The 18,363-nt window shown below is 31.4% G+C and overlaps 4 protein-coding genes across 5 annotated transcripts; 1 reads left to right on the plus strand and 3 right to left on the minus strand.

The window, feature by feature from the left end:
- Window positions 1-335: 335 nt before the first annotated feature.
- On the minus strand, window positions 336-1,344 carry LOC109810702 (nuclear transcription factor Y subunit B-3). Its single transcript, XM_020374242.2, has one exon. It carries the CDS (start codon window positions 1,297-1,299, stop codon window positions 712-714), a length of 588 nt encoding a protein of 195 aa, XP_020229831.2. The 5' UTR covers window positions 1,300-1,344; the 3' UTR covers window positions 336-711.
- Window positions 1,345-6,179: 4,835 nt separating this feature from the next.
- LOC109791929 (uncharacterized) lies at window positions 6,180-8,107 on the minus strand. The gene has a single exon (XM_020351296.3). It carries the CDS (start codon window positions 7,116-7,118, stop codon window positions 6,354-6,356), a length of 765 nt encoding a protein of 254 aa, XP_020206885.2. The 5' UTR covers window positions 7,119-8,107; the 3' UTR covers window positions 6,180-6,353.
- A 2,198-nt stretch (window positions 8,108-10,305) lies between these two features.
- On the plus strand, window positions 10,306-12,090 carry LOC109791735 (Na-translocating NADH-quinone reductase subunit A). Of its 2 annotated transcripts, XM_029268906.2 has the most exons (4): window positions 10,306-10,420; window positions 10,536-10,678; window positions 11,373-11,470; window positions 11,572-12,090. In XM_029268906.2, the coding sequence occupies exons 2-4, from the start codon at window positions 10,624-10,626 to the stop codon at window positions 11,845-11,847; spliced, it is 429 nt and encodes a 142-aa protein (XP_029124739.1). In that variant the 5' UTR covers window positions 10,306-10,420; window positions 10,536-10,623; the 3' UTR covers window positions 11,848-12,090. The 2 variants fall into 2 exon arrangements, with proteins under 2 accessions (XP_029124739.1, XP_020206661.1); XM_020351072.3 differs by having other exon boundaries at window positions 10,364-10,678.
- A 1,854-nt stretch (window positions 12,091-13,944) lies between these two features.
- Window positions 13,945-16,383, minus strand: LOC109787939 (Pyridoxal-5'-phosphate-dependent enzyme family protein). Its single transcript, XM_020346546.3, has 6 exons — window positions 16,120-16,383; window positions 15,962-16,036; window positions 15,737-15,880; window positions 15,010-15,399; window positions 14,697-14,932; window positions 13,945-14,572 (listed from the first exon to the last, which is right to left on the minus strand). Exons 1-6 carry the CDS (start codon window positions 16,336-16,338, stop codon window positions 14,350-14,352), a joined length of 1,287 nt encoding a protein of 428 aa, XP_020202135.1. The 5' UTR covers window positions 16,339-16,383; the 3' UTR covers window positions 13,945-14,349.
- Window positions 16,384-18,363: the final 1,980 nt, after the last annotated feature.

Consider the following 18,363-nt stretch of genomic DNA (forward strand, 5'->3'; position numbering starts at 1 on the left):
ATTTAAGAATTCTTGCTTATTTTTAAATAATATTATTTATTAGTAAGATATAGCATAATGAAATTGATTTAATATAGGAAATATTTTCCTTTGCCCCTAACAAAATTAAGACGGAGCTTTTGGACTTAGTTAAAGACTTAATGTTGGGTGTTGGCCTTGTTCCCTACGCCGTAAGTAACTCAGCATTTACTCCACCAATATCCAAATAGACCCATACAACACTTTTCATGCTGGATATACTTTATACTTTATACAGATATTTTCTACCAATTCATCACGCCATCAACAATCTTCACCCCTCCCTTATAATATATATATATATATAAAAAAATGAATTGGAAGAGAAAAAGGAATATTTGACAATTTGCATTGAACCGCAAATAATAATAATACACGTGGTAGGAAAAAAAAAAAAAAAACACTGTACGGATGGTAGAAGCAGTAGCAACACTAAGTGAGGAAGTGAATTGCGAATGAAAATAAAATAGGAACTCCATACTTATTTGTTGGTGTAATAAGAGAATGGAATTGAGTTGAGTTGCCTTGACTTGAGTTGAGAGATTAATTAATAAAATTAACGCAAGGCAACCCCCAAATTAATTAGTGTTGCGTGTGTTTATGATTTTAAAAATAATAATAATAATAATAATAATAATAATAAAATAGAAAAGGAGTGGCGATTGGCGAAGAGAGGAGCACGTGTGTGTGTGTCTATCTGGGTCTACCAGGAGGATAAGTGGGGCCAGGGCCAGGCCCAGGCCCAGGCAAAGGCCCAGGCTTAGGCATAGGCATAACAGGAGCGTGGAAGGCGGGGGAGCCGTACACGTGTCCGTGTCCGTGATGGTGATGGTGATGGTGATGGTGCATGACGGCGGGGGAGGGAGAGGGGGAGGGGGAGGGGTAGTCGTAAGTAGCGGCGGCGGAGGCAGCGTCCTTGTCGCGAGCGGCGACGGTCTTCTCGCCCTCGATCTCCCGGAAGCGCTGGAGGTAAACCTTGAGAGGGTCGACGTAGTCCTCGAAGCCGAGCGTTGTCATGGCCCAGAGGAGGTCGTCGCCGTTGATGGTCTTCCGCTTCTCCCGCTGGCACTTGTCGGAGGCCTCGCCCGTTATGAAGCTTATGAACTCCGACACGCATTCCTGCACCGTCTCCTTTGCGTCCTTCGAGATCTTCGCGTTCGCCGGAAGCGCCTTCTTCATGATCCTGCTCACGTTCGCTATCGGCAGGAACCGGTCCTGCTCCCGAGGCGACAACTCACTCCTGTTCGCCGCCCCGCCCGAGTCGTTATCCGAGTCACCCATCTTCTCCACTCACTTCACACTTCACACTTCACACTTCACACTTCACACTTCACACTTCACCAATCACTACTTATTAAGCCTTTATCTGCTGGACACGTGGACCCCCTCTCCACCCTTCTTACTCGATAACTCTCCATTGCGGATAAATTCTTTACATTTATCAACATCAATAAATATATCCAACCATCTCTTACATTTTTCATTCTTTTTCTTTATCTTAACTCACTACAATTTCCTTTTCTTATTTCTTATTTATGCTATTTAATTATAAGGTCCATATTCTTACTCTTGTTACAAATTAATTCATTTCCTTAGATCCATTTCGATTCTTCAAGGCAACCCAAATCTAATTAACCACACGGTTTCAGATTCTGCTCCATAGTTACTTCGACTTGCACGTACATGTTCTAAGACTGCTGCACCCATTGCGTAGCTTTGGTACCTTAATTATAGGAGGAACTCTCCCACCTTATGACATGATATTGACCCTCACAATGGACCTTAGGTGTCATGTCCATCTCAGCTTAAGTAGCTTTCTTTGGTTTTTATTACTAGGAGACTTTCAATCTCAAACAAGTTGGAATTACTTCTTTCTTCGCCTCACTTTTGCTTAAAAGTAAATTTTCAGGCTTTGAAATCGATGAGAGCTTTCAGCTTTGGTTCAGTAAAAATTATAGGATTTTATTTCAAAAGCTTTCAGCTCTTGTTCAACCAAACATCATCATAAATGATTCGATGTGAATAATTTAATTGTAGGGCACAAGACGTGGAGTGCATAGTTTGGTCATTGTGACTTTTCTTCCTTTTCAAGCAAATTTAATCTTCAATGTCTATTTCCGCATAACGTGGCATATTCATGGTGCTTATACTACTACCCTAAGTATGGGAAGTTTACCGTACAAGTCGAAGTATGAAATGATTTTCATATTACCATTAAGCACGCTGGATATTTCTCCCATACAATTTCCAATACTTATATGTTTTGAGTTTTATATTAATACAAGTGAAATGTTATAATATTTCAATAATTAAATTTTACCATACATATACAACAATGCCTAATGTCATTGTCATGGAAAGGATGTAAAAACAAGCGAGTTTATCAATATATTTGCTTTAATGTTGGAGAGAAGGCTCATCGTAATTCAAAAAGATATGAATTCAATTTATGTTGTAAATATGCAGAACTTGTTATGAGTTCAAAATGAGACGGGAAATAATCGGTGCAAATGAATTTAATAGTAATTTTTCAAAATTACTAAACATAAATTAAAAAGAATTGAATGTTATATAGGAATTTTCATTATTATCCACGGGTATTCTCACTTCAACAACTATCATTCTTCAAAAGGGTTTTGATCTACATATAGAGATTCAAAAATGGTAGTGCGCATTTGTGGCTACTTTTAATGAATACCTAATATGGTCCATATATACTATAGAAAAATAGAAAATGACCTAGATCTCTAATCTAAAAGATGCGAGAGAGTTCAGTGTGGAGAGGGTGACAAACAATGTAAAACTTGTAAAGATTGATGGTGCCACATTTTTTTAGTGTAACCAAATTCACCTACTATATATAACTAGTAAATTATTAGTCCACCTAACTATTGCTACACCTTAGTCATTCATAAATTTATTTATTTATTTATTTTTATTGGTACAATAGTGATAATAAAATTATAATCTAAGATTTTGTTCGTACTTTAATTCATTGTACTCTAATAAATATTAAGATGTGGGAAAAAAAATTTATAATCTTTACTTTATAAAATTTTGGCATTATCTATCTTGAGCTAGAAGATAATTAAACTTCCCAAAAATATGAAACAAAGAGGATGCAGGCATTTTTTTATCTTTTCATTCTCTTGTATTAGAAAAGCTGCTTATCTTTTCTTTTTAATTTTTTTTTAAGATATAGATACCGTTAAATGACAACCTCGTACCTCAAACTGAATCAATAATATTAATAATATTCCCTCTAAAGAGATAAACAGTTAACTGCTGATCATCTAATAAACTTAGGTTCTTTTGAAATTAATATATTCTTGTGGAACAATGAGTCACAGCCTCTTCGGAGAGGATATGCAGAAGAATGAGTTATATATTTCAGACCACACACCCAACCACAGACACACACACAATAATTTAATCAAGTGGAGACATAGGCCTTTCAAGTAAGCAAATGGGTGGCATTAGTTTAGTGTTATAGTCAAAGGTCACATACATGCATGGTGACTTTGCACATTGGGTCACCGTCACCGACCCTTGCATCATTGCTTTAATTTCTATTATTCATTTCACGTCCTTTACCTTGTTTTGTTTCGTTTTATTTGTTCCTCTCTTTTGGTTACTTACGCCAATTTTTATTTTTCTTTTACCTGCTGCCACTTATTCATTATAACTATATCTAACATTTAAAAGTATCTCGTCATGATGATAGAGGCGTAATTCTACTCTAAATATATAGGGCCTGAACCTTCAAACAAGTACAAAGTCTTACAAAGCATTAGTTAGAAGAATAAAAGTGAGTATTGTGTTTTACCAAGAAGTCAAAAATTATTATTCTAAAAGTAAATTTTCAGTGAATTTATGATGTTATTAAGGTTTATATAGGGATGCACTTAAACTTATATATTCGATGTCAAATATGTTAGAGTCTCACGAAAAATACTCATAACAATAGAGAGTACGAAGGAAGTCTCACGAAAAATACTCATAACAATGGAGAATATGAAGGAAATTTTTAAAAAATAGATAATCATCGATCTTTTAAAACTTACTCTTTTTATATAATATCAAGAGAATTAGTCTATTGACAAATAATAAAGAAATACTTTTAATACTAATGATAAAAAAATTAATATGTTAATGGTAACATTGAAATAATTAACATTTATATTTTATTATTTATGCACAAAATTCATTTTTTTTCATAAAAATAATTATGAATTTAAAATTAGTTTTAAAGTAAATTATACTCTTTTGTTTTTCTTTTTGGAAAGACCTTAAAATTATATTATACTCTCCTTAAAATTGGGATAAGTTTGTTTTTAGTTTCTCATATTAAAATTAATTATTTTAGTCTCTTTAATTTTTTTTTATGAGTATGAAAACAAAAAATAACAATAGAAAGGAAAGATGACTACTATTTGACAAGGACAAGTAGAGTGCTCATTGCATCACCTAAAAAAAAAATAAAGACGATGAACACTCAGAAATTAAAATAAAAAACACAAGAGATATATTGTCTTCTTTTGCCAAGAAATTTGCAACTGAGTTGCCTTCTCATAAAAATAACATCAATGAATATATAACTGTGATTATGCTTGCATGAGGGACATATTGAGTTTGTTAGACAACATCAAAGTCTCTTTGGACCACTTGTAGTTTCACTTAAAGGGCATATTGAGTTTGTTACAAAACATTTATTAAATTTAATGTGATAATATTTTCATTAATAAAGACATTAATACATAATTTCTATTGTGATAATACTAAGTTTAATGTGATAATATTAACGATATTTAAATAAAGGGACTGAAAATAAACTTTTTAATTTATAAGATTAAAAATAATAATTTAAAATTTTTAAAAATAAAAAATAAATTTAGAGATTAAAAGTATATTTAAATATAAATTATATTTCATTTTAATGTATAATTATGGTTGAGTGTCGAAGTGTAAGCTCGGGCCTTTTTTTAATGAGAAATAGAAAAAGCCCATGAGTCCTCTCTAGACCACGCCACTAGTTTAATGGCTTATGCGTAAATTTCTCTTTAAAAAATATTTTTGTCATGGATCCATATCTGTAGAAAGCTAGAAAAACAATAATTAGGAAAAACAAATTTAAAGTTAACGACCCTTCTTAAAAGATAAACAATCAAATTAATTCATAAAATTATCTACTCTCTAAAATTAAAAAAAAAAAGAGTATTTTTGAATTGTAATCAACAATCGTTAAAATAAGCAATCTTTAAAAATAGTAATTTTCAACCATTTTAGTCTTAAATATTACGGGCTGATCAATTTAATCTCTACCCTTAACAACTTTATTTTGGTCTCTAAAGTTGTGGTGCATCACTCAATTTTATATAGGCATGAAAATAAACCTGAAGTTGTGGGTATCTATCCAACATTGACATTGATGATAATTGAAACTAAAATTTCTCGAGCTAATTTGATACATATTAACTGTTTTTCTAATTAATTAGCTACAGAAGGGTTATTGTATACATCTTTAAAATGTCAAAGAACAAAATACAACTTTTTAAATCTTACTAATTAAATTGCAGATTTCCCTATTATCTATCCAACTACTTATTAAAATTGAGAGTAGTTTGGTAAATGATTTAAAAATAAGTGCATTAACAAATAGGTTACTTTTTTTTTTGGGAGAGGGGGGAGAATTGAGGAGAATGGAGGAGAATAAATGAGAATTGATTTAATAAGAAATACTGTAAAATTTGTATTTATTTAATAGAGTAAAATTATGTGAGAAATAAAGAAAAATTGATATTTTAAAAATATATTTTATATAATTAAATTTTTATGTAAAAATATATTGTTTAAATAATTATATATTTTTTTTATTAATTAACTATTTAAACAATAATGTAAGGATAGTCTTGTCCATACATATCTTTTTTAATGGTCAAAAGGCTTTTATTTATTTTGTAACTTGTATAGCATGCAAAGATTTGATGAGAGATTTGAATTTTGAAGAGAATGGAAAAGAGGAAAATAACAAAACAATTTGATGACACGCACTCAAAAAAGTTCCTTTGTGGATCTAAAAGCATTCAAACAAAATCATACTATGTTCTGTAATCTGACGAAAGTAAACCGATAAAATTAAGAGTTTTAATTAAGATTAGAACTAGTGCATCATTTAAAATTTGCATCTTAAGATTAAAGCCAAGTTAACAGAAAAGAACAAAATTTTGCTAAACATCAAGAAGGAAAATAGTTAATGACTATAACTTAACCTAAAATAGCAGTTCAAGATAAAAATTAGTAATAAAGGATCAATCTTTAAGAACTCAATGATCTCCTCAACAAACCAACTCCTTATCCAATCTCAAATCTTGATATTTTGTGGATCCTTTGGAAATATCAATCTCAATTAAATTTTCATCATCATTCATCTCATTAATTTCTGCCAAGAGCTCTTTGAGACCTTGCTGTTTGAAAATGGATTCTGGCAATAACTCTGAAAAGTGGTTATTTGGAAGCTTGATTTCAATCAAGCCATCCTCCTCCTCTTCATCATTACCAAAGGGAAAGCTATCATATATATCAACATTTTGATTTCTAATGTGATGAATCTCAATACCTTCTTCACCCATGGTTGAGCTAGTACTGCTTTCACTATCTGATGGAAGTGAAGTATCTGCTTGTGGATCAGCTTTTTGCTCATACTTCTCTGCACTGAGTTCAAAACTTTCATCACTGATGTTGCTGCTTTCAGAATCCAATGGAAATGCTGACTCTGACTCTGCTTCAACTTGGCTCTGAGAAGTTTCACTTTGTTGAGTAATAACATCTAATGAAAGCTGTAACTCCAATTTCTGCTGGTTATCTTGGACAAAATTTTCATGTAGGGACACTTTTTTCTTTGTCAGTGTAACAAGAAACAAAGTAGATAGAAGAGCAATGAGTAGTGTAAGAAGGAAAGGTGAGGATTCAGAAACTAAAAAGAAAAAGAAAATCGACAATACAAGGACAAGAACAAGAACAAGAATGATCGGTAAGAAACTGGAAAAATTGGAACCAAGCTTGTGACAACTTTGTTTCTCGGTTACTTTCACCATGATCATACTTGTGTGAAAGCCAAACCAAATGCAAAGATCCAACTCACCCAACAAAGGGTGCAAACAAATGGCAGAAAATTTGTTCAATTTGTACTTATTCGTCTTAAAGCAAGGCAAAGAAAATTTTCAATGTGCTACAACAAAGGAGTGCCAAAAGAGCCTTTTAAACTATAAGTTAATAATAACTTTCAGCTTCTACACTGCTGCCTGTTTTGTAAACAGTTGCTAAAATATCAAACAGCAGGAAGCCAAGGAGAGAAAGTTTTATCTTTTCAATTATAAATAAGAAGACTCATAAGATCAAAGCTTGAACCCCAAAGAAAAGATATTCTTTTTCATCAAACCTTACAAAGGTGACATTTGGTGATTTCTGATTCTTGAAAGATCAGGTCCCTTTTCAGTGCTGAACAACTCCACTAGCAAGGAATCCAACTGGCAACTGTAAACCGAACCTTTTCTTCTATTTTTCTCTGACACGAAACCTTATATTATTTATAAACTGCATCTGATTCTCTTGGAGAAACCAAAGCTGTTTGCTTTCCAAGAATATTTACAACCTCAAAGCCTTGGACTTGTCGAATGCATGTGTCAGACCACACATGGCAAGATACCGGACCCAAGAAAACAATTTCACCAAAAGAGAAACCAAATATACTCAAGAAGGGCCTTGCTTCTCCCTCTATTTATTCTCAATTTAAAGAAACTCAACATACCAAAACTGGAAACTGACCACAAATTTCTCACAACGTCACTTCTTTATGGGAGTTTTTTGTTGAGACACTTTCCTAGTGTGACATTTTCCCCCATCACATACGTTTGAATTGATCACATTAGTTCATTTGCGGCAATAAATTTCGAGAGTGATGGCAGGTCGACAATAATTTGCCTCTACAACTACAATATTTAATAAACTAAGACTCATTAAATGATCAATATTCTGTAATAATGTCCACTTTCTATTATTGTCTTGGCTCATCAGCCACGCAGCAGTAATTGTTCTGAAGTCCTTTTCTGCTTCTGCATGGCATGCTCATGCACGCTTTAATGGAGTGGAGGCCCCATTGTAGAAGAGATTTCTTTTGGTTACATTGTTAGGTATTGTCCATTATTATCGTGTTACACTCTAGGTAACATATTAGCTACTAGGACCACTCAGTTACAGTTGGCGATTGGTAACCTTTTGAATGTGAATTTATGTCTAACACAACTTTATAAAATTGAATTATATACTTCAATTATATACTCTATTTTTTTTATATCACTAGTAAACGTGAGAACTCCTGCATTATTATGTTTTAAGAGCTTGCATAAAAGAGGTAGATTGAACAACTTATACAGCTAGATGACTAGATTTTGCTTTCAATATATCGATCTAAATCTACTTCTTGTATTTACTGAAGACTCTCTTTACATATGTGGATGAAACAGAGAATTAATTAATAGACTTTCCTAATTATTTTATAGCAATAACGTGCTAGTGATAATGTATACGTTACACATGCTGTTCAACTTGAGAGTAATATAAAAAAAAATGAACAAAAATTTAGGAAAGGTGTTAACTATACAGTTTAGTGATGGGTAATAGTTAATTTTTTTATATTAAAATTACAATAAAAATATGTTAATAATATTTCATTTTTAATAAATAAAAAAATGTTCTCTTATAATTTTTTAACCAATGCGCTGCAAGGGTTAGCAAAATAATTAGAAATATTTTGATGCAACAGCTAATTGTTATAATATTCTGTTCTATGAACAAAATGATCTTGGTGAATAATGCAAGTTTTAAATGGCGTCTGATTAATGTGATCACATGCATGTTTCTCTTGTTTAAGCAAAAATTTGGTAAGAGTCTTGAATGCATTAATCTTATTATTGATTTCTTGAAAAAAAAAAAATTGCAGTTACATATCAGAATCGTCAATGCCCCTGTCAACTTTTTTAACCCTTTTCTACCTTATTGTATACAATTCTTGGCCTTAATCTCACTCATAATGATTTGCTCGTGCCGACGAAGAAATTATGTTATAAGAAAGACAATGAAGAGATGGAAACAGAGGACATTCACAAAAAGACATCGCATTGTTCAAATGCTTTCTCGTGACTTTGATTGTGTTTCTTGCAGGGAAATCATGAGGATTATTATGCCTACTCCTTAATCATTATTCTTCTTTACACATATGTAAAAGTCTCCACTTTTCATAATTTATTAAATAATATTTTTATTTTATTAACTTGTTACCAATAATATTTAAAGTCTTATTTCTCCTATTTTATTTAATAAAAATGTTAAATTTATTTTTTTAAAAATATTTATTTTTAAAAAATAGGATTTATTTTTATAAAAAAAATTTGTTAGACCTACTTATTTATATTATATTTTTAATAATATAATTAAATAAATAAACCACTCATCGATTCATAGAATTTTATTGTTTTTATTTGTAAGCATGCAGTAATGATGAGATACAAAAATAAACCACTCATCTAATCCTAAGGATATGATAGAATTAGGAGAGGTTACTAAAACGGTCGTGTGAATAGGACTATTGTTGTTGTTGGACTTAACTTGTCTAAGATAAAGCATAGGTACATGTTTGGATGAATTTGATTTAGCAAACTAAGTTTGCAAAAACATTCTTCTCTATTATTCCATTTGAAGATAATATTGAGGTAAAATCCCAATCAAAAGCCGAATAAGAAAATTTTTCTCTTTTAAATTTCAATTTAATGGATAAAATTCTCATTTCTTACACCCCTTCCCGCCAAAAGAATTATATAATGAAATAATAGACTAAATTAAGTTTTTAATCCTTATATTTATATAATTTTTCATTTCAAAATTTATATTAAAAAACTAAAAATAATATATGTTAAGTCAGTCTCCACCATGATTTAAAGTTTTATTTATCTTTTATTATTTTTTTTATATTGATAACCAATAATATATTTTAATAGTGTTATATTAATTACTTATTTAATAAAATAAAATAATTTAAAAAATAAGATTAATTATTAATATAAAATTGATTGTATTTGAATGATTAACTCTTAAATTAATATAATATAAGGACAAATTTTTTAAATTGTTATACTTAATTGGGAATCTTTATCTTTTTGTTAATTGTAGAAAAAAAAAAAACAATAAAGCATAAAATCTGAAGAATTCCATTCGAGAATCGTAATGACAAGAGTACCCTCTAGCAGTGGAGAACCAGAGCCCAATCTTTAAACAATTGAGCCCCAAATACCCGGGGCAATTCTGGCACGGAATCAAATCAAACGCTCGTGCACAGCGAAACCCTAGAGTTAGGGTTTAATTGCCCTCCCAACTTCCTCCACAAAGAAAGCATCTTCAATCTTTGGATTGATTGATTGATTGATTTTTTTTTTTTTTTTTTTTGCATATTATTATTTCTGAAGATTGGTGTTGGGTGAAATTTCGGTTGCTCTGTCTTGAATCGGGCTTCATCGCCCACTGCGCCTTCTAATCCATGGTCGAGTGTTTTCGATGGACCCATCTCCAGTGCTCACCACTCCTGAAATTGAACAAGAAGACGAGTGGGGTATGTCATTTTCTCCTTCAGGTCATTTTTATTTTATTTCTCATTGGGTTATCGATGACAGAGAAGGGGGAAAATAGGGATCTTTTTTTTTTTTTTTTGAGGGGGTTAGAGTGGTGGTTGAATAGATCAGTGATGGATTTTCAAATCGGGCGGCTTTAAATTGTGAAAAATGACAAGGAAGATTTCTTTGTGTTGATTATTGTTGATTTATTGCATATTTGTGGATCTTATTTCAATCACAGTACAAAATTTTGACAATTGGATCGGTTATTAATTCGCTGTTCTGTTTGTGGGTTTATCTTGTTATCTGAAATTTTTGTCCGGGAACATCGTTTGTGGTGCTCGGTGCCTTCTGTTGTGTTAGGATAACATCCGTGTGGAATGCATATAGCTCCAACTTAATTTGATATTCAGCTGATTCAGTTTTCAACATTGTTTGGTTTTTATTTAAATTAGTGTTATTTAGTTACGGTTGGAATAAAAAATGTCCTAGAATACAGAGAATTCCAGCACTGATATAGGTTTGTGAAGTTATTAGATGTTGTTTACGTCTTTATGTATGCGAAAATGTATCAGATTTTCGATTTATTATGCTGTCTGTGACTCTGTTGGATGTTTTTAAGTCACTGGCTTTCTGGGGGCCTAAAATGCATTTTACTTTTGAACTTGATTGGGTGGACTCTTTCCGTTGTAGACACCGATGGATTTGTGATTCCAAGTTTGGGAATTGGAGACTCGGATCAAAGTAGACCTCATGTTCCCATCGTAGCATCTTCAAATTCTGGAGCAAAGGTGAGTTAAAGAAATGATTCTCATTAGAAACTGTATAGTTTTCAGGTTTAGATGTTGAAACTTGAAACTGATTGGGAAGGTAATGTGTATTGTTTGTGTAGGCTAAGAAGGAAGAAAACATCTATCTGGGTCCACACGGAGCACCTCCTTCACTTGCAAAACAGCAAGAGCTAAATTCATCTAACAGGAAGCAGAGGTTCAAACAAAAACTGAAAGAAGCTGACAAGAGAAATAGTGGGACGGGTAGGGAGAATAAGGTGGATAACCTGAGGGAGCTTGTGGGTGGGGGTAAAGTAAGTTTGAACATGGCAAAGGGATCTTCCCCCAAGGATTGGTTAGATCCACATTGCCAAGAAGCTCAGTTTGAGAGGAGGTAATGGCCTCCTATAGAGATATCATACTATAGATATGGCATTGCAGATTTTGGTTTCATTGAGCTATTTTTTTCTTTGGAGATTGTTCACCTTTGTTATACAGTTTGATGCCATCTCCCGAGACCCAAGTTTCGGAGGTTATGTACTCCCTCAATAAATTTACCACTTAACTCGTTTGATAATAAAAGTCTTGTATCAAATTTTAAAATATTATCACTTTTTATTCAAGTCAAATTTTTATTTTTATTTTAGGTTTAATTATTTTTTTGATAACTATAATTTCATAAATTTAATCTTTTAATCTTATAAAAATAGATTATGGGGACTAAAAAGACCCGAAAATAGTATGTGTATAGGAATTAAAAGAGAACGTTTTTAATACTAGGATCTTAACGGTAAAGTTTATAACACTGCAGGAGTCAAAAAGGTAATTAAATTTATATTTTATTGGTATTTAATATTTAATTTTAAAAACCTAGAATTCACGATTGTAATTAAAAATAATTGATAAAAAAGACATTAGATTGACCTATTAAAATTTTTGGGATCAATTTTCATCACTGTCAAAATAATATTTTGACCAGTGAAAATCATGTTTTATGAGTGGGGATTGATTTTAGATTGTTAACTTTAAAATACTGCATAAATCATGTTTATAAAAAAAATTGATAAAAAAGTAAATGGACTAAACATATGTTAGTCAGCATCTAAATAATGGAAAAGTGAAGCTTTTATTTGAAGTTTTCAACTAGTTATTAATGCACTTTGACATTTGATTTCCAATGTATATTAAAATGATTCTCAATAATAAAAAATTATCTATACCAATAAAATTGAGACACTTTGTATTTTTATATTGTATTCAACAAGTGTTTAAAAATTATTAATGTTTGATAGATCAATTGATGTTTACATTTGGTCATTAAACTTAAGGATTTTGAATTTAAGTCTTATCTCTATAAGATTAATTGATTTTTAATATTATTTTTTAGATTTTAATATGTTTTTAGTCCCTCAAATTTAAGACAAATTTATTTTTGGTCTTTCAAATTTAAAACAGTTGTTTTTAGTTTCTATAATTTTCAAAAATCTTGTTTTAATCTCTTAGATCACCAATAATATATCTAAAAGTGACAAATTAAGACGATTATATAATATCAATTAAATTTAATGATTATTTTCATTAATAGAAATATCAATATGTAGATTTTATGCAATAATATTTAATAAATTTCTTAACAAAATTTAAATATAAAGACTAAAATAATATTTTTTGAAATTATAGGGATTAAAAATAACTATTTTAAATTTGAGGGATGAAAAATAAATTTACCCTAAATTTGAGGAATTAAAAATATATTTAAGCCTATTTTTTATTATTTAAAAATTTAAAGTAAAATTATTTAAAAAATGTGTACAGAGACAATGTCCTTTAGTATATGTTATAATATAATCCATTTATTCTTTAACCAACAATTTTAGAACATTAGTTAACATAACCTTAAGAATATCGATTGTTCTTTTTCACATGTTGCACACTTCAGGGAGGGGACGATATTGCTCATATTTATAGTACTGAAGTAACCGCGGGTAAAATTATAGAATTTGAAGAGGAAGATGCTCTTAAATTTGAAAAAAGAAAATGTTATATTACTATGTTAACGTTTGATGATAGAAGTTTAATGTCTGATGATAGAAGGCAGTTCTATCAAAGTAATAGGAGGAATTCACCATGTACCATTAGGTGAGGTTATACAAACTAAATTTATTCATTGTCACCCAAGAGATTTTGAAGACAGAAGGAACTTCAAAATCATTGAGACATTCCATATATAAGTCTCTTCAAACAGGATTGGTTACTATTTTGATTCACTAATCTCCATAAGGCGTGGCCAACAGTAGTCGCGTTAGATTCAGAATCAACCCCACTGTAGAAATTGTAAATTTGTATTTATCACTGACATAAAAATAAAATATAACACTTAATTTTTTTTTGTTGGATTATATATTGTATTAGATACTTGCACCATTGTTTTGTATGCAATGAATTTTCCCCTGCATACTATTTCTAGTATCATTAATTTCAAGACGAGAACCGCAGGCTTAATTCATCCCTGTACTGATGAAATAGTATTGAATTGAATGTTTAGTTTACAAATATCAGGTCATTGTTAACTAGTGAAATAAATCATGAAGTCTAACCAAGAATGAGCTATGTAATACCTAACCCCCCAAAACAATGCATTAGAAGTGTAGTACCCTCTACATTAATCACTACAATACCCTCTAACAAAAATAAATTCGCTACTCGAATGAGCTTCCCGGGACGTCCAGGTGATTTCACTTGGGCTTTTCAGGGATAACATAAAACTCTGTTCTTACAATGAACCTAGTTCTAACTTCTAGGTAGCCACTCTCATCCGAAGTAAGCTCAGACAAGTGGAATTCCAGTAACATAACAGCGAGCCAGTGGCATTTAAACTTCAAAACTCCGGAGGAACCTACTCATTTGATACCTAAGAATTCCAATCCAGTTGCTTTCGGTGTCAAACCAAGCTTAGACAAGTATTCAGCATTATAGAACTTGCTCAAATGCCTCATTCCACTGTCGCAGAGTATGGTTACAATTGTGTGACCAGGTCCAATTGCCTGCGCTACTCTAACTGCTCCAACACAGTTCATTGCAGAAGAACTCCCAAGGAACAGCCCATCGTTCTTCAAAAGAAACCTGACACATTAAAAACAGTTGGCAAAAAATTCAGTCATCGATTCATTAAATCATTTCTTCCAATTGACACACAAAAAGAACACCAAAGACAAGTAGGATGGCTAACAAAAGAGTAAGCAATAACCTAGCCATTTCAACAGCATCCCTATCGGTGCCTCTAAAGGCCCCATCAAGTTCTGCCATTCCAAAATTCCTTGTTATCCTGTTAATTCCAATTCCTTCTGTTATGGTGTCAAATGGATTCTTAAGTCTTCGTCCTTCTGCTTCCTCTTTGGTGTACATCACCCCCCTAGTTACCTTGTTAAACAAACCAGAGCCAGGAGGATCTACTAGGAAGCACTTGACGTTTGGATTCTTTTCCTGTTGAACATAGGAAAAAAAATAATTCAGACAACTTCCAAACTCAAAACATCTAAAATGTGGAGGTTGTGGTGAACCTGAAGAAACCTAGAAACACCAGCCACAGTACCACCGGTGCCAGCTGCTGCAACAAACGCATCTAACTTTCCATTGGTCTGGTCCCAAATCTCAGGCCCTGTACCCTCATAATGTGCCCTGAAGTTCGCTAAGTTCTCAAACTGATCAGCAAAAAACCCACCTTGACAATCGAGAGGAAAAACCGAACTGTGATTGTATCCATCAGATTCATAACCATTTATTTTCTCAGTGTCCTCCTTGCCATTCGATTGTGAATTTCTATTCTTCAACGCAAACTCATTTGCTTGAGAGGCCCTTCTTCTAGCAATATTGACAAAATGGTCCTTGTGGGTAATGGATACTGGTCGCACTCTTTCAACAGTTGCCCCAAGGGCTTCAAGTATTTGAGACTGAAGGTCAATTCACACACACAAGACAGTCATCAAATCATATACAAAATCATAAGAGGTTAGGATAAACTTCTCTAGAAGCACTTTTAAGAGAAAAAAAGTTGAAAGAAAAATAAAATAAACTTCTTCATAAACTAAAATTAGCTTATGCATAAAACTAAATTGTACTATTAACTTCCCCAAAATCTAATCTTAAACTCATACATAAACTAATTTTAGCTTATTTTTATTTTTCTTCCTACTTTTCTCTCCTATGATTAGTTTTGGAAAAGCTACTCCAAACATGCAAAAACTTAACTGGATAACATAATTGCTTGATTATAAATAAAAAAAGAACCTTCTCGATGGCAGCATCATCTGGAATAACGACGTGTGCTTTGCATCCAAATGCAGGAGCAACAGTGGCAATGCTAATGGCGGTGCTTCCAGCACTCCCTTCAGTGACTATTCCACCTGGACGTAGCTGCCCAGATTCCAGAGCCTACATAAATGAATTAAGTACATGAATAAATTATATGAAAATTGGGTTTGATAATTGTATTAAAAAGAGTGAATAAGCTACCTCTTGAATGATTTGAAGAGCAACGCGGTCTTTGACGCTGCCTCCGGGGTTCAAGAACTCGCACTTGCCCAGAATCTGAAGAGAAATTGGTTGTGAGTGAAATTGGCAAAGAGAAGAGATTAAAAAAAAAAAAAAGAACGGAAGAGAAGTATATAGACTTGGCAACCGGTGGCGTCGGAGAGGCTATTGATCCGAATGAGGGGAGTGTTACCGATGGCGTCGACGAGTCCCTTCTTAGATTTCTTCTTCTTCTTCTTCTTCTTATTCTTCTTCGTGTGGCGATCACAGATGAAATAAGTGAGCGCGAGCGACACGAAGATGGTAAATCCAACAGCAACGGCGCCTGTGCTTCTCGCTACCACCGCCACAGGCGCCATTTTTCCCTTCTACCCTCTGTTACTGTTTCTTACCGCAACAATACCATCAAACTTAATGGGCTTCGTCTCATCTTTGGACCCCCCACCCCACCTTTTGGGCTTTTGGGCCTGTAATCAAAGTCATGACGTATTCTAGGTTCATGACATATACACCTCTTTTTTTTAATAAATACATCTCATTTTTTTAAAAATTAAAAATTAAATTTTTTTTTAATTTTTTTAAAAAAAATTTACTTTTATATCTACAAAATTTAATTTATTATTTCTTTTTCACACATCATTCCTTTTTTTTTTTTACATGTATCTCTTTTACCTTTTTTTCACCTCACCTATTTTAATAATATATAAAAATTAAAAAAGAAAAAAATATATGTAAAAAAGAAGAAGAAAATAACAAATTAAAAATTAAAGATATAAAATTTTAAAAACTAAAAGAAAATTATAATTTTTTAAAAAAATAAAAGAGGTGTACTTATAAAATAAAAGAGGTGTATATATGATGAACTCTTTCGTTAAATACCATATAGGAATGCAGTGCAACTATGCTAGGGTGCGAGTGAGGGACACACCTATTGCTTAGGAACTGTCACTTTCAATTCACAAGATCATAATCCCAACACTGCAATTCAAAGTACTTGATTTAGGTCTGTTCCAAAAAAAAAAACTAGGTTAGATAAAATAAATTTGATTTTATATATTTATTCTGGGTGGAGATCCCCATTCATACTAATACACGTCTCAACCATTTTCTCAAGAGGTTCATATATTGATATACTTCTTTATCTATTCTGAGTTGTGGAATACATAAACGGACATTTTATGTTTTTCAAACAACAATCCAAGCACGCACTTTCACATATAAATAAAATTTATCAAGCATGATAATGTCATCTATCTACTAATTAATTATATAAAAAAATTAAATGTAACTAAACCCTAATAATAAATATTGTGTATTATTTGTTGTACATAGATTTTAATAAAACTAATTAAAATGGAGAAAAAGGAGATGAAATATGTAAAATTAGTGTGGTGCATGAGCGTATTGTTCACCAAATCCATCCTTCTAATCTTGCTCAACTCAAGATTATATTTTTCAAGTTTGCGTTTAAAAAAATATATTTAATGTATTTTTAGGGATTATATTTTCAAGTTTGTGTTGTTTAAAAAAATAAATTTAATGTATTTTTACAGTGAATTTGAGTTATGTTTTATATCGTCGTAATAATGTCTTATATTTTTTTATAAAAAAATTCTAAGTCTTTAAAAAAATATATATTAATAATAATTAATTAGATAATATTTTACATCATATGATATTATATTTATAATAATTTTATATATTATAAATATATTTTAATTTAACTTAAATACTTATTTTATTCTATGATTTAACCAAACATATATTTAAAATTGATATAAAACTATTAGATTATGTTGAGCCAATTTTGATAGAAATAAAGATTAAATGATTTTAACATGTATATATTACAAACATTAATTTTATTTGTTGGTTCACTCACATATGAATATTTATATAATATGATTTTAAAATTTCATGAATTTACTTTTGATTTTTTATTATCATCCAAAAGCTTCTCATATCAATATAGATGGGTTGCATTCCAACAATTTCTCACAAATGGAGGACCATTATTTAACTTGTTGTTCGATGGAAGCTAAGTAATGAAATTAATGAAACGCACATGTTATCTGACCTCCACAGCTAAAATAACTTTCAACACAAGCATTTTACTTGTGAAAATGTGTAAGCACAGAGATGTGGTTAATTAAATTGGTGTTTGTGTATGGAGTATTTATTCTCTTCTTAATTGAGTTTTTATAATTTGTAATAGTATTCCTCTTATTAAGTAAAGTAAAAGTTTATTAGAAAGTAGTACCCTACACGTGAAGGGTAGGGGAAGAAAAATGGTAGATTGGTAAAGCGGGGATAAAATGGTGATTAGGGGAGTGAAAAAAAGAGTGTGTAGGCCGAAAAGAAAGAGTTTTGGTGTGAGCTTCCGA

Source organism: Cajanus cajan, chromosome 9, assembly GCF_000230855.2.
Source record: "Cajanus cajan strain Asha chromosome 9, NIPB_CcT2T_4, whole genome shotgun sequence".
In the NCBI taxonomy this organism is placed as follows: domain Eukaryota; kingdom Viridiplantae; phylum Streptophyta; class Magnoliopsida; order Fabales; family Fabaceae; genus Cajanus; species Cajanus cajan.

Bases quoted from the DNA above. Each gene is read 5' to 3' on its own strand.
- LOC109810702 (XM_020374242.2), bottom strand. From the start codon at position 1,299: ATGGGTGACTCGGATAACGACTCGGGCGGGGCGGCGAACAGGAGTGAG.
- LOC109791929 (XM_020351296.3), bottom strand. From the start codon at position 7,118: ATGATCATGGTGAAAGTAACCGAGAAACAAAGTTGTCACAAGCTTGGT.
- LOC109791735 (XM_029268906.2), top strand. From the start codon at position 10,624: ATGGACCCATCTCCAGTGCTCACCACTCCTGAAATTGAACAAGAAGAC. The intron at 10,679-11,372 runs GTATGTCATTTT...TTTCCGTTGTAG, and splicing joins TGAACAAGAAGACGAGTGGG to ACACCGATGGATTTGTGATT. The intron at 11,471-11,571 runs GTGAGTTAAAGA...TTGTTTGTGTAG, and splicing joins CTTCAAATTCTGGAGCAAAG to GCTAAGAAGGAAGAAAACAT.
- LOC109787939 (XM_020346546.3), bottom strand. From the start codon at position 16,338: ATGGCGCCTGTGGCGGTGGTAGCGAGAAGCACAGGCGCCGTTGCTGTT. The intron at 15,400-15,736 runs GTTCTTTTTTTA...ATTGACCTTCAG, and splicing joins ATGATGCTGCCATCGAGAAG to TCTCAAATACTTGAAGCCCT. The intron at 14,573-14,696 runs GTTATTGCTTAC...TTAATGTGTCAG, and splicing joins GATGCTGTTGAAATGGCTAG to GTTTCTTTTGAAGAACGATG.